The sequence below is a fragment of the Tursiops truncatus genome, chromosome 4 (genome assembly GCF_011762595.2).
Source record: "Tursiops truncatus isolate mTurTru1 chromosome 4, mTurTru1.mat.Y, whole genome shotgun sequence".
NCBI lineage: Eukaryota > Metazoa > Chordata > Mammalia > Artiodactyla > Delphinidae > Tursiops > Tursiops truncatus.
The window spans coordinates 98,707,133-98,732,806 of NC_047037.1; the positions used below are offsets into that span (position 1 = coordinate 98,707,133).

General features: G+C 36.4%; 1 protein-coding gene across 1 annotated transcript in view; it reads right to left on the reverse strand.

Moving 5' to 3' along the window:
- Window positions 1–25,674, reverse strand: part of EPHA6 (EPH receptor A6) — an 868,762-nt gene that overhangs the window by 142,059 nt on the left and 701,029 nt on the right. Inside the window, exon 13 of the mRNA XM_019922241.2 lies at window positions 13,498–13,559. Within this exon, the coding sequence (XP_019777800.1) occupies window positions 13,498–13,559 (62 nt within the window). The remainder of the gene's footprint in view (window positions 1–13,497; window positions 13,560–25,674) is intronic.

Below are 25,674 nucleotides of genomic sequence, written 5' to 3' on the forward strand. Positions count from 1 at the left end.
TTCATAATTCTACTAATTCTCTCTACTTTTTCTCCCTTTTATTCTGAGCCATGTGGATGAAAGGCTCTTGGTGCTCCAGCCAGGAGTCAGGGCTCTGCCTCTGAGGTAGGAGAGCCAACTTCAGGACACTGGTCAACAAGAGACCTCCCAGCTCCACATAATATCAAATGGCGAATATCTTCCAGAGACCTCCATCTTAACACCAGCACCCAGCTTCACTCAATGACCAGCAAGCTACAGTGCTGGACAACCTACGCCAAACAACTAGCAAAACAGGAACACAACCCCAGCCATTAGCAGAGAGGCTGCCTAAAATCATAATAAGGCCACAGACACCCCAAAACACACCACCAGACATGAACCTCCCCACTAGAGAGACAAGAGCCAGCCTCATCCACCACAACACAGGCACTAGTCCCCTCCACCAGGAAGCCTACACAACCCACTGAACCAACCTTAGCCACTGGAGACAGACATCAAAAACAGCGGGAACTATGAACCTGCAGCCTGCAAAAGGGAGACCCCAAACACAGTAAGATAAGCAAAATGAGAAGACAGAAAAACAAACAGCAGATAAAGGAGCAAGATAAAAATGCACCAGACCTAACAAAAGAAGAGGAAATAGGCAGTCTACCTGAAAAAGAATTCAGAATAATGATAGTAAGGATGATCCAAAATATTGCAAATAGAATGGACAAAATGCAAGAAACAGTTAACAAGGACCTAGAAGAAATAAAGATGAAACAAGCAATGATGAACAACACAACAAATGAAATTAAAAGTACTCTACATGGGATCAATAGCAGAATAACTGAGGCAGAAGAACGGATAAGTGACCTGGAAGATAAAATAGTGGAAATAACTAATGCAGAGCAGAAAAAAGAAAAAAGAATGAAAAGAACTGAGGACAGTCTCAGAGACCTCTGGGACAACATTAAACGCACCAACATTCGAACTATAGGGGTCCCAGAAGAAGAAGAGAAAAAGAAAGGGACTGAGAAAATATTTGAAGAGATTATAGTTGAAAACTTCCCTAATATGGGAAAGGAAATAGTTAATCAAGTCCAGGAAGCACAGAGAGTCCCATACAGGATAAATCCAAGGAGAAACAAGCCAAGACACATATTAATCAAACTGTCAAAAAATTAAATACAAAGAAAGCATATTAAAAGCAGCAAGGGAAAAACAACAAGTAACACACAAGGGAATCACCATAATGTTAACAGCTGATCTCTCAGCAGAAACCCTACAAGCCAGAAGGGAGTGGCAGGACATACTGAAAGTGATGAAGGAGAAAAACCTGCAACCAAGACTACTCTACCCAGCAAGGATCTCATTCAGATTTGATGGAGAAATTAAAACCTTTACAGACAAGCAAAAGCTGAGAGAGTTCAGCACCACCAAACCAGCTTTACAACAAATGCTAAAGGAACTTCTCTAGACAAGAAACACAAGAGAAGGAAAAGACCTATAATAATGAACCCAAAACAATTTAGAAAATGGGAATAGGAACATACATATCGATAATTACCTTAAATGTAAATGGACTAAATGCTCCCACCAAAAGACACAGATTGGCTGAATGGATACAAAAAAAAGACCCTTATATATGCTGTCTACAAGAGACTCACTTCAGACCTAGAGACACATACAGACTGAAAGTAAGGGGATGGAAAAAGATATTCCATGCAAATGGAAACCAAAGAAAGTTGGAGTAGCAATTCTCATATCAGACAAAATAGACTTTAAAATAAGGACTATTAGAAGAGACAAAGAAGGACACAACATAATGATCAAGGGATCGATTCAAGAAGAAGATATAACAATTGTAAATATTTATGCACCCAACATAGGAGCACCTCAATACATAAGGCAAATACTAACAGCCATAAAAGGGGAAATCGACAGTAACACATTCATAGTAGGGGACTTTAACACCCCACTTTCACCCATGGACAGATCATCAAAAATGGAAATAAATAAGGAAACACAAGCTTTAAATGATACATTAAACAAGATGGACTTAATTGATATTTATAGGACATTCCATCCAAAAACAACAGAATACACATTTTTCTCAAGTGCTCATGGAACATTCTCCAGGATAGATCATATCTTGGGTCACAAACCAAGCCTTGGTAAATTTAAGAAAATTGAAATTGTATCAAGTATCTTTTCCGACCACAATGCTATGAGACTAGATATCAATTACAGGAAAAGATCTGTAAAAAATACAAACACATGGAGGCTAAACAATACACTACTTAATAATGAAGTGATCACTGAAGAAATCAAAGCGGAAATAAAAAAATACCTAGAAACAAAGGACAATGGAGACACAATGACCCAAAACCTATGGGATGCAGCAAAAGCAGTTCTAAGGGGGAAGTTTATAGCAATACAAGCCCACGTTATGAAGCAGGAAACATCTCGAATAAACAACCTAACCTTGCACCTCAAGCAATTAGAGAAAGAAGAACAAAAAAACCCCAAAGCTAGCAGAAGGAAAGAAATCATAAAAATCAGATCAGAAATAAATGAAAAAGAAATGAAGGAAACAATAGCAAAGATCAATAAAACTAAAAGCTGGTTCTTTGAGAAGATAAACAAAAAAGATAAACCACTAGCCAGACTCATCAAGAAAAAAAGGGAGAAGACTCAAATCAATAAAATTAGAAATGAAAAAGGAGAAGTAACAACTGACACTGCAGAAATAAAAAAGATCATGAGAGATTACTACAAGCAACTCTATGTCAAGAAAATGGACAATCTGGAAGAAATAGACAAATTCTTAGAAATGCACAACCTGCCAAGACGGAATCAGGAAGAAATAGAAAATATGAATAGACCAATCATAAGCACTGAAATTGAAACTGTGATTAAAAATCTTCCAACAATGGGCTTCCCTGGTGGCGCAGTGGTTGAGAGTCTGCCTGCCGATGCAGGGGACACGGGTTCATGCCCCGGTCTGGGAAGATCCCACATGCCACGGAGCGGCTGCGCCCGTGAGCCATGGCCGCTGAGCCTGCGCGTCCGGAGGCTGTGCTCCACAACAGGAGAGGCCACAACAGTGAGAGGCCCGCGTACCGCAAAAAAAAAAAAAAAAAAAAAAAAAAATCTTCCAACAAACAAAAGCCCAGGACCAGATGGCTTCACAGGCGAATTCTATCAAACATTTAGAGGAGAGCTAACACCTATCCTTCTCAAACTCTTCCAAAATATAGCAGAGGGAGGAACACTCCCAAATTCCTTCTACAAGGCCACCATCACCCTGATACCAAAACCAGACAAGGATGTCACAAAGAAAGAAAACTACAGGCCAATATCACTGATGAACATAGATGCAAAAATCCTCAACAAAATACTAGCAAACAGAATCCAACAGCACATTAAAAGGATCATACACCATGATCAAGTGGGATTTACTCCAGGAATGCAAGGATTCTTCAATAAACGCAAATCTATGATTGTGATAAACCATATTAACGAATTGAAGGAGAAAAACCATATGGTCATCTCAATAGATGCAGAGAAAGCTTTTGACAAAATTCAACACTAATTTATGATAAAAACCCTACAGAAAGTAGGCATACAGGGAACTTTCCTCAACATAATAAAGGCCATATATGACAAGCCCACAGCCAACATTATCCTCAATGATGAAAAACTGAAAGCATTTCCACTAAGATCAGGAACAAGACAAGGTTGCCCACTCTCACCACTGTTATTCAACATAGTTTTGGAAGTTTTAGCCACAGCAATCAGAGAAGAAAAGGAAATAAAAGGAATCCAAATCGGAAAAGAAGTAAGGCTGTCACTGTGTGCAGATGACATGATACTCTACATAGAGAATCCTAAAGATGCTACCAGAAAACTACTAGAGCTAATCAATGCCTTTGGTAAAGTAGCAGGTTACAAAATTAATGCACAGAAATCTCTGGCATTCCTATATACTAATGATGAAAAATCTGAAATTGAAATCAAGAAAACGCTGTCATTTACCATTGCAACAAAAAGAATAAAATATCTAGGAATAAACCTACCTAAGGAGACAAAAGACCTGTATGCAGAAAATTATAAGACACTGATGAAAGAAATTAAATACAAATAGATGGAGAGATATACCATGTTCTTGGATTGGAAGAATCAACATTGTGAAAATGACTCTACTACCCAAAGCAACCTGCAAATTCAATGCAATCCCTATCAAACTACCACTGGCATTTTTCACAGAACTAGAACAAAAAATTTCGCAATTTGTATGGAAACACAAAAGACCCCGAATAGCCAAAGGAATCTTGAGAACGAAAAAAGGAGCTGGGGGAATCAGGCTCCCTGACTTTAGACTATACTACAAAGCTACAGTAATCAAGACAGTATGGTACTGGCACAAAAACGGAAAGATAGATCAATGGAACAGGATAGAAAGCTCAGAGATAAACCCACACACATATGGACACCTTATCTTTGATAAAGGAGGCAGGAATGTATAGTGGAGAAAGCACAGCCTCTTCAATAAGTGGTGCTGGGAAAACTGGATAGATACATGTAAAAGTATGAGATTAGATCACTCCCTAACACCATACAGAAAAATAAGCTCAAAATGGATTAAAGACCTAAATGTAAGGTCAGAAACTATCAAACTCTTAGAGGAAAACATAGGCAGAACACTCTATGAAATAAATCACAGCAAGATCCTTTTTGACCCACCTCCTAGAGAAATGGAAATAAAAACAAAAATAAACAAATGGGACCTAATGAAACTTAAAAGCTTTTGCACAGCAAAGGAAACCATAAACAAGACAAAAGACAACTCTCAGAATGGGAGAAAATATCTGCAAATGAAGCAACTGACAAAGGATTAATTTCCAAAATTTACAAGCAGCTCATGCAGCTGAATAACAAAAAAACAAACAACCCAATCCAAAAATGGGCAGAAGACCTAAATAGACATTTCTCCAAAGAAGATATACAGACTGCCAACAAACACATGAAAGAATGCTCAACATCATTAATCATTAGAGAAATGCAAATCAAAACTACAATGAGATATCATCTCACACCAGTCAGAATGGCCATCATCAAAAAATCTAGAAACAATAAATGCTGGAGAGGCTGTGGAGAAAAGGGAACACTCTTGCACTGCTGGTGGGAATGTGAATTGGTTCAGCCACTATGGAGAACAGTATGGAGGTTCCTTAAAAAACTAAAAATAGCACTACCATATGACCCAGCAATCCCACTACTGGGCATATACCCTGAGAAAACCATAATTCAAAAAGAGTCATGTACCAAAATATTCATTACAGCTCTATTTACAATAGCCCGGAGATGGAAACAACCTAAGTGCCCATCATCAGATGAATGGATAAAGAAGATGTGGCACATATATACAATGGAATATTACTCAGCCATTAAAAAGAAACGAAATTGAGCTATTTGTAATGAGGTGGATAGACCTAGAGTCTGTCATACAGAGTGAAGTAAGTCAGAAAGAAAAAGGTAAATACCGTATGCTAACACATATATATGGAATTTAAGAAGAAAAAAAAATGTGTCATGAAGAACCTAGGAGTAAGACAGGAGTTAAGACACAGACCTACTGGAGAACGGACTTGAGGATATGGGGAGGGGGAAGGGTGAGCTGTGACAGGGCAAGAGAGAGTCATGGTCCTATACACACAAACGTACGGTAGATAGCTAGTGGGAAGCAGCAGCATGGCACAGGGATATCGGCTCGGTGCTTTGTGACCACCTGGAGGGGTGGGATAGGGAGGGTGGGAGGGAGGGAGACGCAAGAGGGAAGAGATATGGGAACATATGTATAACTGATTCACTTTGTTAAAAAGCATCAACTAACACACCATTGTAAAGTAATTATACCCCAATAAAGATGTTAAAAAAAAATAAAGGATTCATGTAGAAACCTGAAAAAAAAAAAAACTCTTAGGGCTTCCCTGGTGGCGCAGTGGTTGAGAGTCCGCCTGCCGATGCAGGGGACACGGGTTCGTGCCCCAGTCCGGGAGGATCCCACATGCTGCGGCGGAGCGGCTAGGCCCGTGAGCCATGGCCGCTGAGCCTGCGCGTCCGGAGCCTGTGCTCCGCAACAGGAGAGGCCACAACAGTGAGAGGCCCGGGTACCGGAAAAAAAACTTCTTAGTGACATCTTCTGAAATATATTATAATAATAATAGATAACATTATGGAGACCTTAATATGTGCCAGACATTATGTAGAAGTTTTAGGTCTATTAGCTATTCACTACAATAAAGTCACAATGACTATAGGAAGTAGTTATTGCCTGTTCTTGACCTTGTTTTGTGGATGCCAGGCATCCTTGAATATTCTTTTTTGCTTAAACGCTTTATCCAAACCCCCAGCAAATCCCATTGGCTCTATGTTCAAAATACATCACAGAATCTACCATTTTCCATCAGCTCAACTGCAACTATCCTAATCTAAGCCACCATCATCTCCTTACCTTGATTATTGCAAAAGCCTCCTGATTTCCCTGCATCCATCTGTACCTCACTATAGCCTCTTCTCAATACAACAACCAGAGCAATCCTTTTAAAACATAACCAGATTATGTTGTGCCTCTCCTCCAAACCCTACAATGGCTTTCTGTCTTACCCAGAGAAAATTCAAAGTCATTTCAGTGGCCTACAAGATCCTATCTCAGTGGTTTTCCAGCCTGGATGCATATTGGACTCAAATGAGGGAACTTTTAATAAATATTGATGCATGTGTCCCAGCCCAAGAAATTCTGCTTTAATTCATCTGGGGTGCAGTCTGGAACCTGGGATTGTTAAAAGCTCTCTAAATTGAACGATTATAATGTGCAGCCAAGGTTGAGGACCATTTCCCTCTAAGATTTGATCCCCTTTCTGCCTCCATCCACTCTCTGACTTCAGCTCCTACTGTCCTTCCCCATGCATACTCCATTCTAGCCATAATGATAGGGTGACTGCTATATTTTATCATCCCTACTGCGGAGTAAAAGGGTCATTATTAATAATTATGAAGAGATAATAGGCATGACTTAGCACTGACCTAGGAAAAACAAGCGTATAGTCATTGAGCATAAAGACTTACTTTGTTGTTCTACAGGTGTAAAATGCTCCCACCTCAGGGCCCTGGCACTTTCTGTTTTTACTCTCTGGATTCTTTTCCCCCTCGTACCCAATTGGTTTGTTCCCTCACCTGCTTCCCATCTTTACTCACATGCCACTTTTCAGTGAGACCTTCCCTGTTTACTCAACATCGAAACCCAATCTCACTTCCACTTCTACTTCTCCCGTTTTATTCTTCTCTACTATCTGATGTACCACATATTTTGTTGAATTCTTTATTTCTCTTCCCACCAGATTTTTAATTTCTATTTTGATTGCTTCTGTATTCCAAGCTCCAGAATAGTGCCTGGGCTACTATAGTTGGTCAACACATATTTGTGCAAAAAATAAATGAATGATGAATGATTTATCAGCCGTTTAACACTGGGCCAGTTACCTGATTTGCTTTGCATCAGTTTCCTCATTGGTAAAGAGGGGATAATAGTAACACCTGCCTCACAATGTGGTTGTAGGCACTGGGTGCTTACCTAGTGCTTACCATACTTAAGGCATGGGATTGGAATAATGCCTGACTCAGAGAGAGCACACATAAATGTTAGCTACATTAGTTAGTTAAAGATACTCATCTTTGTTTTTACTTTAGCTACTGACTCCTAGACCACACATGGAAATTGTCATCCCCGAAATTACCTCACTTCAGAAATCTTAAATATCAATCTAAGGTGTTGGTAAACTGACTCTCTGAAGAAAAATAAAGCAAACAAGTTCTGATGTGTAGCATTTGCCAGTTTCTGTGGTGTCAATACTCCCATCGTGGCCAATTTCAAGCGACTACCTATTTAACAACCAGCTCCCCAAATTTCTGACTATTTAATCATCATCTCTTACAAGCTGGTATGATCTGGCTCTAACAAACCACTGCCAATATCTTACTTTCTGGCCATGTTCTTTTCCTTAGCTCTCCCACCTTCATACACAGCTATACTTGCTCTTCTACCTAATAAAGACTTCCAGTCCATAACGGCCTAACGGCCTCTTTATTTCGGCCTCTTTATTGCCTCCTTTTGTCTAACCTGGCTTCACTGGTTGCTTACTTGAACTACCATCCCAATTCCCCTGTAGTACTCTTGTTCTATTGTACCTGTTCTACAAACAATAGCCTCTTTTATCTCCAGCCTTACATTGCAGAGGGGAGGGGAGCGGTCAGTTGTTCCTCTAGGAAATCACAGAAGTATGCACACCACTGCCAAAACACTCACGTTCTCTAGCATCACCTGGAAGTCAGCAGAACTAGTTAATCATTTTGTTTTCTCTAGGACCAAAGATGGGGACTGGCAGGAGTGGAGGAAGAGTGCCTGTAACGAATACAAATCATTGGGCCAGCAGTCCAGAAGATCCTCTCCCTGGCCACTTACATTGCATATCATTAAAAGCCTTGGTAAAGATTTTTAGCTGGTTGCCCTTGCAGGGGTCCTGAAAACTCTGTGTTCTTGGAGTAGAACCTGATTCTGATGGTCCTGTTTTTTTTGTTGTTTTTTTTTCTCATCAGCAATTTATCTTTTTAACTTCAGCAATTACTCTAAGCATTCACCTTCAGTGAAGATTTGTCCTCAAACTCCCACATAAACTTTCTTCCTACTTTGCACAGAAATACAACAGCATGAGGTATCATTTTCTTAAATTTAATGCATGTTCCTCATAAATCCCTCTAGATCCACAACACACAGCTCCTTCAAGTCTTGGAAAATGTGGAGGTTTCTGCTACTCAAAGTTAATCCTTCACCAGGGTCCTTGATTTTGTACCTTCCCATCTCCCGAGATATTTTGCCTTACCAGTTTAACAGTATTTTCTTTGATTTCCTAGCCCGCAGTGTATAAATTGTCTAAATTATTTTCTATCTTAAAAAATGCCCTTGATTTTTCTTTTGGTCTACTAGCATCTGATTTATCTCTTGCCTTGCCATCTCACCCACTTTTCCCCTAAAAATTGGTCTCCACCTGCCAATTCTATTTATATTTTAGTCTCATTTTGCCCTCTACAGTCTGGCTTCTGCCTGGGCCCAACCCATTAAAACTGCTCTTGTTGAGATCTTGGAGGGCCACTTAAGAAAGTGTCAAATGCCATAGATGTCTAGTCTCTGCCTTAGTCATAGATATCATATAGATGTCATAGTCTCTGTCTTCCAGAATTTCTCTGCTGCATTTAATACAACTGCTTGTTTGCTCCTGCCTGAAACGCTCTATTCTCTTAGGTTTGGGATGCCATGGCCTCCTCTCCCCCCTTGCTTGTCTTTTCACCTCTCATGGATGGAGCTGCCATCCGTGCCGCTTCCTCAGGTTGGTATGCCACAGAGTTCCAACCTTGTTCAACTCCTTTCCTTTGTCTAACATTTCTTCCTGGAAAATATCATGGTTTGGGTTTAATAACCACTTTTATTCTACTGACTCCCAAATCTTTAACTTTAGTCAAGATTTTCCTGTTGTGTTTCAGATATATCTTTCCAATTTTGTCTGGACACTTTCATTGCATGTTCCATAGGCATCTCAAAGGTAACAAGACCCAAATTAAACTCATCATCTTCTTCCAATGACCAGCCCATCCTTTTCCTCCTCTGTATCTTTATTTCAGTTGGTAGCACTACCTTCCACATATTCCTCTTGCTCTCAAACATCCTTTCCTGAGTGTGTTTTTGGCTATGGTTTCCTTACTCAATCTGATTCTGTTTGCTTTTTGTCTTTATTAATTTCTCCAATGTTTTTCTTGTTATTATTTCTGGATGACACTTTCTCACTTGCTTATGTGATTGTGCTTTATAAGTAATGTATGTATATCTTTTTCTCTTATGTCAAAGGTTTAGAGGGCTTCCCTGGTGGCGCAGTGGTTGGGAGTCCGCCTGCTGATGCAGGGGACGCGGGTTCGTTCCCCGGTCCGGGAAGATCCCACATGTCGCGGAGCAGCTGGGCCTGTGAGCCATGGCTGCTGAGCCTGCGCGTCCGGAGCCTGTGCTCCGCAACGGGAGAGGCCACAACAGTGAGAGGCTCACGTACCGCAAAAAAAAAAAAAAAAAAAAAAAAAGGTTTTGAGATGGGAGCAGGATGCTGAACACAATATACCCTCTTGAACTGAAACCAGTGGTGTTGTATTTTTGTATAACTGAGTTTTGTGATATAATAAACAAATCCACATTCAACAAATGTTATAAAATAAAGGAATAAATTGTTTGTGCTTGACACATGATATCTCGAATTTTTAAAGTAATTTATAACTATTTTTATTTGGATTGCTAGTTAATATTGTTATAAAAATGGAGGTCCAAAGATTTAGGGATAAGCAGTTGCCAGGTAAGTGCCGCCACAAAAAGTGTTTATGAAATCCATATGTATAGATGGAGAGAGACTGTACAGGGATAATGGTCAAGACTGCATTCATTCACACTAGTGTATTTCCTTGGAAAAGTTAGGAAAACCTGCACATCAGTGAGGTCATATCTTCTGGGCAGTTAGGCTGATGCTCCGCTTGCTAAGTCCGGTTGCATTTTATTTTAAAATTTAAAACACATACATACTTATGTACCTACCCACTCCCTTTTCCCACACGTACGTGCACATATACACACACGTACACACTTACACACACACATACTTACTTAACCACGCCACACTCTCCCTGCTAATATATATCTGGAGGAATGTCCGCAAGGATTCAAACAGTAGATTTATGAATTTGGTGCAATATCACAGCTAGCCAGCCACTGCTGCTGGCACTAGATTGTAATCTTGTACTTCGTTTGCTACCACTCTGTCATATAGAACCGTGAATTGAAGTGATTTTCAAGTGGTGTGGGAGACCAAGGGAAATCTTTTCCAGCTCCAGTAAGCAAAGAACGCTATTAATGAGCCATGGATGGCTCCCCTACTGTGCCGTGCACTTAGCCACTTCCTCCTCTCTGTGCTAACAGAAGCTGCGATTATCAAATTCTGAAGCAGTAGTTTGAAAAATGACTTTGCTTTTCAGAATTTGTGGGATATATATATTTATATATTTTATTTCTGCTTGCCATGGGGAGTTGAATATCTGCTATTGACCTAAAGTTTATAAAGCACTTTGAGCTTCTGGGATATAAGAGATATGATTACAAAGAAAGTAAGAATCCTATAGAAGAGTAAAAAGGGAGTATTGGCCCTATGTTTTTTTATCCCATTCATATGATTTTTATTTTAATAGAAATTCTATGTGAGGAGGGGACCCAAGACCCCATGGGAAGATGGTAGTGGACTTATAAGAAGTCATAAGTAATTTAATAAAAAGAATTCAAAGTGTATGAGAACATGGCTTTTTCATTCAGAGACTTGAGTTTCAATCCTCGCTCCACCCTTTACGATGTGTCAGCCATTATTCTATATGCTTTATAATAATCAACTCAATCCTTAAAACAATTGTATGAGGTGGATACAGTTAATATTCCCACTTTATAGATGAATAAACAGAGGCACAGAGAAGTTAGTCACTTGCTCAAGTCACAAGGTCACACAGCCAGTAAGTGGCAGAGCCAAGACAAACTGAGATAATATATGTTAAGATCCTCATAGTATTAGTAGTGGTAGCCACCGTTATTTGAACATTTATTCTTTCCCAGATTGTATTGTGTCTAACCTACGTGGTGCATAAGAGCTGAAAAATATTAGTTTTTAAATCTTAGATCATGAAACATACCACTTATAAACATGTAGTAGGATGTTTTTAAGTAAATATTTTACTTATATTATCTTTTCTTTATAACATGTTTTAATTGATTGATGATTCAGCAGGATAAAAAGTATATCTGAAGCTAACATTTCTCTCCTAATTTGCTCGTGGCAGTCATTTGACCCATTTTTCAGCAGCAATTTGAATGAGTGTCTGTTACATTATTTGCCATTATATTCAGCTCTAGGATATAGTAGATTAAAAAATCCTATCTGAAGCGCCATTAGATAATAAGTCATTTTGATATGTATCTCATAAAAATTAGTTTCTGGATAAACATAATGGGAGGGCATAAGTATATATGCATTTCAAGTACTATAGGTGGTCCTAAAAAATTATCCTAAAGTAATTTAGCACATTTACAGGAGAAATGGATACAAGCTATAAAATAACATTCTGAGAATGGCTACAGAAAAGAACAAATAGTTCACGTCCCTAAACACCTATGAATTTCATTTTGCCTTAAAGAGCATACTTGGTTGAGGGTATGCATTCCGTGAAGAGTACTGCTCGATAATAACTCGACAATTTTGCTGAATTCAGCTTCTGGCATTGAATCTGGACATCAAGTCCAGTCACAGTATAAATATATTATCACTGCTAATATTGAGAGCAGTTGGAAGGAGAGGGCATGGGACCAAGAAAAATAAACGAAAATGAGATCAAGGGAGAGAGGTAAGATGCACACAGAACTTGTCCAAATAACACTGAGCAAAAAATGAAGTGAAGAAAGAATGCTTGAGATTGTTTATTCCCATAAAAAATGAAGAAAAACAAATAACACATTTCAAATAGCAAAAGTCCAGTCATTTTATAGGTAAAAATTGGCTATGTCTCTGTAGGTAAATATATATTAAGGAATACAGTGACATGCACATATGTGACCTCTGCTGGGGATGCAAAATACTCTAGTGACTTTTCTAATATTTCTGTTTTTTCCAATATCAATGAATATTTTTGTAGCATACATTGGCTTTTTAAATGTTAAAAATATTATAAACACATTTTGAATTATAACTTCATGGTACCTTCTCAGCTGTGTTATTCTGTACCACTATATAAAACAAATGATTTTTGTATATACCATACTTTCAAGGATAAGTCACTTAAAAAGAGTGCTTTAAAAATTTTTGTTCTAAAACAAATCTCAGCCAGAGTTTCATTCTTTCTCTTTTTGTTTTCTAAATAGTCAGCCAACGAACTTAAGAAGGACAAAGCTGATAAAATCCATTTTCTGATATGAACTTGAGTCATTATTGGTAAATATACATCAATTTAAAGGGTCCAGCATTATAGATAATGCATAAAATATCCTACTAATTAGTTAAATGTGATAAAGCAAAATGAAACTCAGTTGCTTCACACAGGCTATGTGAAGCTACTGAATTTCATTTAATCTCTTTCTTTATAACATCATTTGAAAATATGTATATATTAATATGGCAAGTGAATTTATAGGAGAAATCAATTATATTCTCATGTGTATATATTCCCCCCATCCTCTTAGTAACACTCTAATGTATCACAGTATCAGAGAAACACACCCTAGAGAAAATCCTGCTATTCTTCATGGAAAAATCCATGAATAACATTATGCAAAAATTAATTTATGATAAATGTTTTAAATATAGAACTCAGAATAGCTTATTTAAATGCCATCAGAAAAGAACACCTCACCCGTAAAAAGGAGTCTAGGGATCCATTCTCCATATATTCCACCACGATCATTACTGGTCTGCCTGCAAAGAGAGCAAGAGAACACATAAGAATTACAGCAATTACAGAAATATGTGCTGCAGTTAGAGATTTCCAGCTGTGGCAGCTAAATTATTTGTATTTTATTAATAGGAACTTCATTTTCCAACACGCTTCTATAAACACATTAAACATACACATTTCTCCGTTTCTTTATAGCATTATTTCCTTTGAGTTCATAAAAAGAACATGAATTACAATATGAATTACTAAGTAATTAAGCACTTCCTTTTCTAAAGCCCTGCAATCACTTGTTCAGATTATGTTCTTTTTGTCCGGAGCTTTTCCTTAAAAGGCAATCAACAAGCTAAAGTCAGGGTTTAAGCAGTTACTATAGCTGCTTTGGCAGTTGTGGTACGTCTCCTCCAGTGATGCAGTTATTATGGCTGAATTACATTAGACCGGACATTTCTGAAATATTCCTAAGGCAAAGCAGAAAGGAGAAATTCATGAATTCTCTTTAAGAAATTATAAACCATCAGTCATAGTCTACTTTTAAGGGCTTTTAAGTAGAAAAACGTCAGTAGATTGATGAATGCTACAAAGTTGGTGGGACCTGTAGTAGTTCTTGATCATCTCTTTATTGGACATAGATTAGATCAACAGAACAATGATAGCAGTACATGAAAAATAAGTAACTTCTGATTTCATAGTCTACTGCAGAAGCTAAAATCAGAAACTGAACATCATTTATTTCTTTTTTATCATATCTATTTGCAATTGTTACAGTTCCCAATACACCTCTATTAGATAGAATATTTGACGTAAGTAACTGATTTGTTTCAAAGAAAAGAATCTATTTGTTCTGCTCAATTGCCCGAGTTTAAAAGATAAAGTCTTTTTAGGGAGGGAAAGTGATATTTACCTGAAATAAACATGTATGACATATTTACTTTTTACTTCTATATTTCTCGCTTCTCATTGGAATTTTTAGCAATTCAATCTGCACTGTGCACAGAGTTTTTCCTCATGAGCACAAAGAAGATCTGGAAAGAAATTATGTGTACCAGTGACGGAAATATTAGATCTCATATTGTAATTCATGTCCCTTTTATGAACCCAAAGCCTTGAGGGTTACAACGGGTGACTGGAACAAATTAGTACAATGTCTGCAAATGCTAGATTTTACATTTAAATCTGTATTTTAAAGAAAGATGTGGTAAAGGTTAAATGTAGCAATAAAGTTCCCAATTTATCATGCATAGAATTAGAACCCAAAGAAGTTTTCCATTTTGGCAGATTTCTATAATGTTCCTAAAAGTCATTAATTTCACCCAAATACAGATTAAAAAAAAACTATATCAGAAAATATTGAGGTCAAAGGAACTGTCAGAACTACTGTAGGCAGGGATCTAGAAGATCCGGGTTTTAAATCTGAAAGTTTGTCATGAAATCTTTTATTTGGCCATGAGTTTCAGAGAGCTTGCAGACAGGAGCTTGATGCAAATGCTTGGTTAGCAAGGTAGGGAAAACTAAAAATTATGAGTCCACTATTCCAGTTTGAATGATAATGGATTCTGGATGTTAAGGGGAAAATTGGGGTTATTACGATGACTGCCCAGGTTCTTTCATAATCACACCTTTTCAATCTATCTTGACCATTGATGTCAGAGAAACATATCTAGTTTTCTAAAAATATATTTTAAAATAAATAAAAATATATTAAAAAAAAACGCTGACATTCCCTAGGAATACTATTATTATCCCTGTTACACAGATAGAGAAATTGAGGCATAGTAAATTAAACTACTTGCCCCAAATCAAATGGCTACTAAGTGGCTATCAAGCAGTCTGTCTCAGAGTTTAAGCTCTTAACCTTTATGCCAAAGGTGCCTCTCAGACATGATTTATAGATCAGAACTGTGCGGCCCATGCTGTTAGGCAATCCTCTCCAGTGATGGACCTCTTCTCTTCTAACTAACCTTATCATCTACTGCTTCATCAACTGTCAGTATCACCTATACTTACTCAATCCTATCTCCTTCTGCCTTTCCTTTTGGTATTCCCCTGCCAGGATTATCTCGCAACTTGCTTCTTTCCCTAATCACACTCACATCTCCCTAGAATTTATACACTGCACCTCCTCCATGAAAGTCTCCCACAGCCATTTCCTATGGTTGCACTCCCATCACATCTACTGTCTGCATTATGAAATGTGTGCCTGGTTTTGTATTAGGCTGTTTTTTTCCCTCATCTTCCCACAGATGCTTTGTATCCCCATTCACTGGGTTTCTCAAGGTCATCTCCCATAGAGCTGAGCAGAGTAGGTGCTTCATAGAAACCAGTTGATTTTTCTCATCAGTTTCACAATTCCTAACAGAGTAACACTGAAGTACTTCAGCAAGATTCTAATCTATGTGAATACAAAGTACTTGGAAATTAGTGCTATCTGTACCTCTTTGGGAGATACTTTATACAATCTTAAAATTCATCAGTGACAAGTTTCATCTTCTCATTAAAGATAGTAAAGAGATCAAAGGAAGACTCCCCTGGTTTCTTGTAAATTAAAAGTTTCACACCTGAGCTCTGAGTCTTTTGTATTTTGTTCAGTAGCATCATTTGAAAGCAAGTGTTATTAAACTAAGGAGTTATTTTTTTTGGAATATCGCTGGTTATCTAACCTGTAATTTGTTTCCTAGTGGTTTTCTACAGGGAAGTTAGATACAATGTGAAGATTACAAGCTTACAGTCCATGATTACATTTTATAATCAAGAAAGTAGATAGGTATGAGGGAAATTATGAAAGTTAGGGTGATATTCTTCAAATATGTGGTTAGGTGTGAGAAGTCCATTGGTAACAGTGCTTTTTCTGTGTTATTTTTAAATATGTGAAAATTATATATTATACTTTTGCTCTTAGAAAATACATTTGGATGTGATTCTCTTTTTTTTATATTTTCAAAATATTTCAGCTTATTTCCATTTTTACAGTTTTAGCCAGTTACCCTAAGTGCCTCATGTCACAGGATTAGCCTAATCTTTGCATTGTACTGGAGTCAATGGACAAGTTCCAGGATTCTTAAATGTTAGCCAAGTCTCAAAATCCCCAGATCTTTCTTAGAAGCCTCATCAGTTGAAGAGATCTTCAGAAATACTTCTACAAGTCACACGAAAAGTGAAGTTCTTTGGTTTTCCTTCATGAATAGCCCAGATATTGTTATGGATATTTTAAACTGCATTAGAATCAAGATTCGATAAGAAATCACTTATATTCTGAATGCAATGAATCACAAAATGCCATATCATCTTTTTCTGTTATAGAGAACAATAATTTTCTTTAACTGAGACTTTTATAGACTATTAACAAATGAATCTTTTTCAAATTTGCAGCTTCTCAATACTTACGATGATTTTGATATAGGTATTGAGAAAACAGATAATGATAAGGCTATTCTTGTGTTGTTGTTAAAGGAAACAAAGAGAGGTATTCTTTAAATGTTCCAGGGAAATTCTGGGGAAAATATTTTGTGAGTGAAACAGTGCCCACCTTTTTTTGGCCTCAGAGAAGACTCTGAAAGGAGATTACAGATTCAACATTTTCACGTAAGTAATGAGTTTGTGCTGGATGTAGTGTTTTGTATCAGTTTGGCAATTTCTAATGTGTAGTCAGTAATATCAAGAACCCAAACAAATCTCAACAACCCCCAAACTCTATCACAGATTTAAATCAATCTAGTTTATTTAATGTTATAACACATCTATATTTTGTCTAATAGGTAACGAAATTTATGGCAATAATTTGAATTGACAGGTTGCCTGTATTTTCTTCCTCCCAAGTTGTAATTCAGGACTTTTTGAGCCAGTTATTTAATTTATTTCTACTCCCTGTTTCTGCTGTACTGATAGTGAATTATAATTATAATCTCAAATGGATTTCATAATAAATGAAATAGTTTTCTTATCCCTCTAAGGCATTCAAGAGATATGGATGACACAAATTTGAACAAATTTATATATTAAATAATTATTTTTATTCACAAGAAGTAAAATTGGAGGATTGTTTTCCTCTTAACACTGTTGCCTGATGATTATCAGATCATGTCCCAAATGAATCTTATTCTCAGTGAATTCAAATACAAACTTAAAAAGATTTCCCTTGAAACTTCTTTTCCTCCTCTATTTCTGTTTTGGTTAAGACACCACCATCCATCTAATTACCCAGGTATGAAACCCTATTGTAATATTGGATTTCCCACTTAATCAAACCCTTATTAGTCCATAAGTTGTTAAGTGGTGCTGATTCTCTACAAAACCTATTATCACTGTCCACATTCTGCCTTTGTTTTCTCTTGACGTATTACAATAATCGTTTACTGGTTGTACCTGTTAATGCTTGTATAGTCATTATTTTAAACATTCAGTGATACAGCAGATATACATATTTAAATGCCTACTATGCATCAAGTACTCTTCTGGTTTCTGAAGAAACATCCTCAATCAATACAAGATCCTGCTCTCATGGAGTGTATAGTGGAAAGGGGAATAGAAATAAGTAAACAATTACTATAAAGGACTAATGTCTCATCCCTCCTTTAAAGACTGCTTTACATATTGTATTTTTTTCTTCAGGATTAAGGTCTAAACTACTTGGCAATTACATTCCTTCACAATCTTTCCTCGACCTTTGTTTCCATGTCATCTTTTACAGCCCCAGTTCCCCACCTCCTGTTTTTCAAATTCTCTAGGGGACTCAGAATTCCCTAAGTACGACTTTACTTGGACCTTCCTCTTCTCTTTGGAAGACTGCCTTCTCACTGTCTTCATTTGGTAAAATCATATACTTACAAATAAAAAAAAGAACTTAAATACCATCTCCACGGTCAACTTTCCCGTGAATCACTTTTTGTTTTAGGATGACTCTGATGGTTTACTTTTTCTTCCATTTACATCTTAAACAATTGTATAACACTTATTAGGTATGGCATTGATACTAACTACAAAGGTGTCTGCCTTCTACTCTAAAATGCTGCTGAGGTCAGGACTGGGGCTTAATTCTCTGTAAGTTCACTAGCTACATATAGCACAGAGTGAGGCACAGAGGAGGTACTCAACTTAATTTTTTTTGACTGGAATGCCAGAAGGAACACACAAATAAAGATGTTTTCTAAGGATAATTCTAGCCCTAGAGCAGAGTTACTGAAATAACAGAATGGCAAATCAATAGACTTTAATCCTAAATTACTTGTAGTATAAAATACACGGTTTTGAGGAAAAAAACAATTCCAATTCTAGCTATGCTACCTGCATGATCTTGGGCAAGTTATTTTAGCTCTTTCAGTTTCTGCATCTATAAAAGGAGGATAATATTACATACTATATGTGATTTTTCAAAGGAGTAGATGAAAAAACGTATAATTGACACAGAGTCTGGCAATAGTTGCCGCTCAAAAATGTTGGTGTACCTTTACTTTCTTTCCCTTTTGGGAGTAGTTATCTGCTTCCCCCTTCTTATTACAATTGTTCACTATGTAGAAAAAAATAGTTTTATAAAAATGGATCATTTCCATATTTTATTGTACTTTGACATTGACATAAAGATTCTTTTATATCTTATGGCAAAGTGAAAATAACTGCTATTTACATGTTTTATATGATACAGTTAATTCCCGGTTTTATCACTGAAATCCTTGTGTCCCAGGCAAATTGGGATGGTTTACTATCTTACACCTTGTGTGCTCAGCACAGTGCAGTTAGAAGATGTGGGATTAGAGTCAGGTCGCATGCTATTGAAGACTCTTCCACTTGGGGCAAGTGACCTTTCATAACTCACTTACCTCACTGCTTCAGTCTCCTCATTCGTACACTATATACATTCCTCATTTGTATATTTTTACATAATAATAATACCTCCTCCATCTCATGAGATAGAATAAGTCACTGTGGAGGAGGTGTTAATCCACCTTCTCCATTGAGTGAGGTGTGGGATTAAATGAAATAATGAGTTTACAACACAGAGAATAGTACCTGATACTATAAACATCAAACCACCCAATAACAGCTTAAAGAACGAATGAGTAAATGTGAGTATTATATCTTACCTTACCGACTAGATGTTGAATCCTAAGCTAAGAAGTGTTTTTCAGAGTGAAGAAGGTTCATTACTGAAAATGACTAAGATCAATATATTTAGGAATTTTCCTGACTGTCTCAAAGGTCCACTTAAATTCTTTACACCTGAAATCAACAGGTTTGAAGTTGCTTTAAAGAACAAGATGGTTTCTCCTAGAGTAAAATAATCAGAACGGGTATTTTCTTACTTTAAATACCATACTATAATATAGAGTTTCTTAGAAATAGCTTCTGTAGGAAGTAGATTCTTATTCCTATCTAAAAAGTCATCTTGTGTCTTCTGTACTCTATTTACAAATTTGGACCTCTACCAATATACCTTAGATTACTCTGGAATTGATTTTACCCTTAGAACTATTTGAAACCCCTAAATCTATATAATAATTATTGTTAATTTGGTTTCATGCTTTCTCTTAATTTCTTTATTTTGCTTCTTAAATTCAGAAGTGAGCCAAATAATCTTGGATTAATGCTGAAGAATAAATTATTTTATTCTGTGATAAAACAGCTGAGCAGAAATTAGGAGGGTTGATTTGCATTTATGAAAACAGTGGCACTTCTAGATTTGTTTTAGAGTAAATCTAAGATGTGAGGCTAAAGAAATGAAACATAATTTTCCTGACAGTTCCAGAAAGCAGTGGCATACCGTCTGTATCAATTAACTTCAGTAATATTCAGTACTGCACTTTTTCTACTGGAAATTACATACGGGCAAAAAGATTTTTCTTTAACTACAAGTGTCTTGTTGGCAATGAAAGTTACTGCCAAAGATGCCTGACGTTAGACTGTGGTTTTCAACATAAGACACTAACCATATTGCAAAATTTTAATAACATATGAGTTTTTAAGAATGGCTTTCTTGATTTTTTATTACATCCACATGTATAAAAGTAATATGTGATAATGATCAAATTAAAAGCACACGCATTGAAATTAGTTGATTTATGACGTTTAGATTTCCAGTTATTATGAAAGAAATAATTGATTATACAATAATCTATAGTTTAATTACCACTAGGTAGCAATGAATAATGAACATATCAGAGAATTCTCATGACTTGAAATACTCTGAAATGTTCAAAACATAAACATGAAACAGGAAATATGTGCTAAGTTTTTCAAGACCACATTAAACTGCATGTCAAATAAATAATTTTATGCCGCTTTTGTTCTTGGTTTCTGTGAAAAATTTTTGTGTGGGTAATTAAAAAATAGATACTACATCTAAATCAGCACATATGTAATAATAACTGACTTAAAAAATAAGTTTTTCAGTGTGCCAGACATTGTTCTAAGGGCTTTACATGTGTTAACTCATTTAATCCTCACACCAACCCCTGTGGTGAGTATAGTCACTAGTTCAATTTAACAGATAAGATTACGGATGTACTGCGAGTTTAAGGAACTTGTCCAAGGATACACACTGGGCAATTGGCAGAACCAGGGCTCGAAGCCAGGCAACCTGGCTCCAGAGTCTGAACGCTTGTCCATCTTGTCATATCCCCAGATAATACTTGGGTCTCCATTAGTAATTTAGAGTACATGAAGCATTATCCCAAATCTCTGTGCCTCATCTTAGAAACACATCTGGGAAAGCCATTATGGACTGGGCATTGTGTTGCTGCCAAAGATGTTTTGTCCTTGAGAAGTTCAGGATTTTAAAGCTCCATAAAGCCTTATGATAATCTATATAAACAGGAAATGTGTGCTAAGGAAACTTGCTGGAATAGCCTTTAGATTTTTCTTTCCCCATCGCTTAAACATCAGTTTATGATAATGATCTTAAGTTTCCTATACAAAGGAATGTTTTCAGAAAGAGTCCTGAAGCTTTGGGAAGAAAGTGTCATATTTTCCAGTAGTGTTTCAAATGTTGTGCTTTACTTCTGGCTTCAAAAGTGTGTTGTGATTATATAAATGATCAAATATTCAGCCTTTTGGTCTTTTGTATTATTCACTAATCAAAAGAAAACCAACAGAAGATTTAAAAATCAAACAAACCTCTGGACAAGATATATTTAATCCTAACTGCATAGGTTATTTATGGTGAGATTTTAATTATAATGGAGAAAACATTGTTAAATGAATCATACATATGATGTAAATTAAACTACCAACTACAAAGGATTTAACTTTTTTGTTAATGTTCAATTTTGCTAAATACACTTTCTGTAAGACCTCTGTGAATAGAACTATGAAAAGTTAACATTGTGCCACAGGGCAACTTCCACTGTGCTTTGTCTTACAATGCAAAAGAATGAATGCTGAGATGAGATGTGTTTTACAACAGGTATGGTCTTTCCCCACCTTTCTTACGTTCGTAAGTGGCCCAGCAGCCCAGAAGGGCAAGCATGCTGCCCTATGAAAGAGCAAGAGGCATTTAAGCAGCTCAGTTTCTTATCATGTTTTCCAGTAAGGTGAAAACACACCAACACAACACTTCCAACCAACACAAAGATTAAATACTGACTCACATGGAGACTAAGCTTTAGCAAGCTGTGTAAAGTTTCTCTGAATTTTTCTTTGGGAGAAGACAATGGCTCCTGGATGAATCTTTTGAAAGTGTTGATAGTTTCTTTGAATAGGACGAAAATAGATGGTATAATTTGTAATAATAAAACATGAACGTCCCCAGCGGGTAGATATATGTTCTCAACTGAGAATTTAAATTGTCATATATATAAAGTCTGGATTTTTAAGATTCAAACTTACTGAAATGATCTTTAGATAAAAGAAACATTTATGCTTATAAGAAAGAAGAGCGAAAGTCAAAGGCTAAAACTATTTATGGAATCTGAAAATAGGAAAGCAAAAAGAACTAGTAAAAAGAATCTGGAGATTACTTAAAGGCTCTTTTAAGATTTTTCATGTCTTTCTGGTAGGAAACAAATAGAAATTCTCTGTAAATGTTTGGGAGCTTGATATCAAATGCATCCTGCTGCTTTGTTTCCTTTTTTCTTTTAAATGCACTATCAGTCTTACATAAATATGCTGCTGTTCACGATGTCTTAAAACATAACTTTATATATAGAACACTGAGTTTTTAATAATCTGAAATTCTTCATTGATGGACTTCAGGGTGTCCAGAGATCTCCTGAAATTGTATACAAACATTTATTTATATGATCATATGTCCATTTTCTTGGAAAGGAGAGTCTATGTTATTTTTGGCCAAGAAACAAAGTATAATCCGTAAGGAATCTGAGTCTATGACCTGTACCACAACATCATGACCGTCGGTCCATAGGAGCCCTTAAACTCATAGACCCTGCAACTGATTAAAGTGTTTATAAACTGAATGATACTTGAAGGTTCAAATTACACCTTCATTTTGTATGTGTTCCCATCCTGACTTTTCTTTTTCCAAATGATATCTTCAAGTTGTCTTAAATTTAGGTTTTAATTCTTTTCTAACCTCTTGTGTATTTCTCCTCAAGTAAGCCAAAGAACCAAAAGATGACACACATCTCTTTGGAATTCACTGACTTTTAAGCAACAGAAGAAGCAGACTGAACACAATCTTAATGTTATCCGGCTAGCCCTTCTTGCACTGGTTTTGGAATCCACCAATATATGCCCAAAAGCGTTTTTAAGTAACTTTAACCTAGCAACAATAGTGTCGCAAATACTTGAAGGGGGTTGTTTATGGGTGTATAACTAGAAATACAGTCACTCATGTCACCTTCCTTGTGCTTCTGTTGGCTGGGTATGTTCCCTTTGTCATTTTATCAGTGACCGTCTCTTCTCTATGCCTTTCCACAGGCCTGAAATAGAATAATCTTGGGTTCCTGTCTGACCCTGCTTCAGAGTCCCTACCCTAGTTTTCAAATAGTTGCAGTTTACAGGATTTCCTTCTGAAGTCTGCAGCTGAACAAACTTTCAAGGAGAAGAGTTCTCCAGGAGACACAACTGTGCAGATGAGTATCGGGCAGGGCTTACTGGGGCTTGAAATCACACAAATGGCAAGGAATAAAGAAACCAGGAGTTAAGAATTGAGATGAAGGTTTCTCTTTTCACCACAGCTTACATTTTGAATCATTTATTCAGGACCTTACTTCGCACACTTAATCCAGTTTATCCTATTCCTATTATAATTAGCTTTTGGTTTAAGCAGGTACACACAAAAACACTCATTTACGCACATCTTATTCAGGGTAATTGGCAACAATTTCAGCTGCAGAAATATATAAAATATACACCCTTCAATCAAAGAAGAGTCTTTTTTTTCCCTGAAGACCTCTTACTTAAAAAGTAAACCAAAATCTTATCTTTTATGTATATTTATTACAACAGTATTTGTTAAAGATAAAATAAAGCAAATTGCCATATATACTACAGAAAAATATAAAAAGAATAATTATCCTCAGGAGAACTTTAGCAAGCAGAAATGCTGTCAAAAGTGATGAATTTTGAAACGCCCAATTGTAGATTGAAAACAAAGTTACTGACTTTTCTTTTAGGATGCCTGAACATACAAAGAAATGAAATGGTTTACTTTGATTTTTCTGAACTGCAGTTTGATTGTATTTAAAAGGTATATACTTTTCCACTGTTGATTTCCCTTGGCAAACTGAGTTCATGTGAGTTTTCCTTAACTCATTGTATATTCCTTCAAAGTCTGCCATCCAGTCTTTTTACTTATTTATTTATTTTTTTTACATCTTTATTGGAGCATAATTGCTTTACAATGGTGTGTTAGTTTCTGCTTTATAACAAAGTGAACCAGCTATACATATACATATGTTCCCATATCTCTTCCCTCTTGCGTCTCCCTCCCTCCCACCCTCCCTATCCCACCCCTCCAGGCGGTCACAAAGCACCGAGCTGATCTCCCTGTGCTATGCGGCTGCTTCCCACTAGCTATCTAATGTATTTGCATTATTGCTTTTCTGCAGTCCTCTATATGCATCCAGATATGATAATATTATGCTCACTAGATCCTAGATTCTCTGCAGCTTCAACCTTATTTATTTTTCCTGGCTTATTTCTAATATCTAAACTATATGCCTTCTCAATAAAAAAATTTTTTGACTGGATAATAGTGCATGCAATATTTGCCCAGACTCCATATCAGATAGGGTTTCACATGAAATATGGAAAGGAAAATACTGATAATCATTGTTAATAGACTTTGAAGACATTTTAATATTGGCTTAGCACTGTAACTCCTTTGCTATAGAAATGGCCTAGTTGGATCTGTTACTGGTTTATAGAAAACTGGATTGTGAATTCATATCTTAACATTACTAGTCAGGGGGACAGTAGTGAGGATATGAAAAAGTCTGGCTACTTAAGTATAAGGCTCATTCAAATCTCTTTGCTAAGGTAAAAATAAATAAACAATATTAAACATGACTATTAAATAATCATATACCTAGTAATTGCAAATCTGATTTTTGAGTCCCCATGTGTTCACATTTATTTTTAAACTGATTCAGAGTAAGCAGTGAGGAAGTCTCACAAAATTGACAAAGCAAGAAGGTGAAGAGAGCTATTTACCCCATCTTTGCCATTTACCTTGAACCTAACACATGGCATGCAACAGAGAGCAGCTCAGGTAAAAATGTCAAAAGAGGTGTTTTATATATAGCATTATATTTAAAGCATAGGTAGACAAACCAAGATGGTGTTTCAGAAGAACATCCCCTCAACTATTAAAGAGCTTCCAAGACTAACCACAAAGGAAGTATTAGGAAGACCTTCAACATTGATTTTTATTTTTAGAATTTATCTATTTCTATATCCCACATGCTGCCGGTTTCCTATGTTTTCTCCTTTGTAGGCTTTGCTTATAACTGAAAAAGCTTCTTAGTTTAAGGCATATATCTGAGTTTGGCCTAGAATCTAATCTATACATATGAATTACTTCAGTAATGAAAAATATTATGAAGTCTTCCACAACTGACAGAAAACTGCTAGAAAAATGTAAGGTAGAATTTTTGATCTAATCATACTCATCCTAAGATGTTACTTTCTGAGTATAATGAATATGCCTTTATATTTTATAAATAAGTCTAGTTTTCAAGACACATT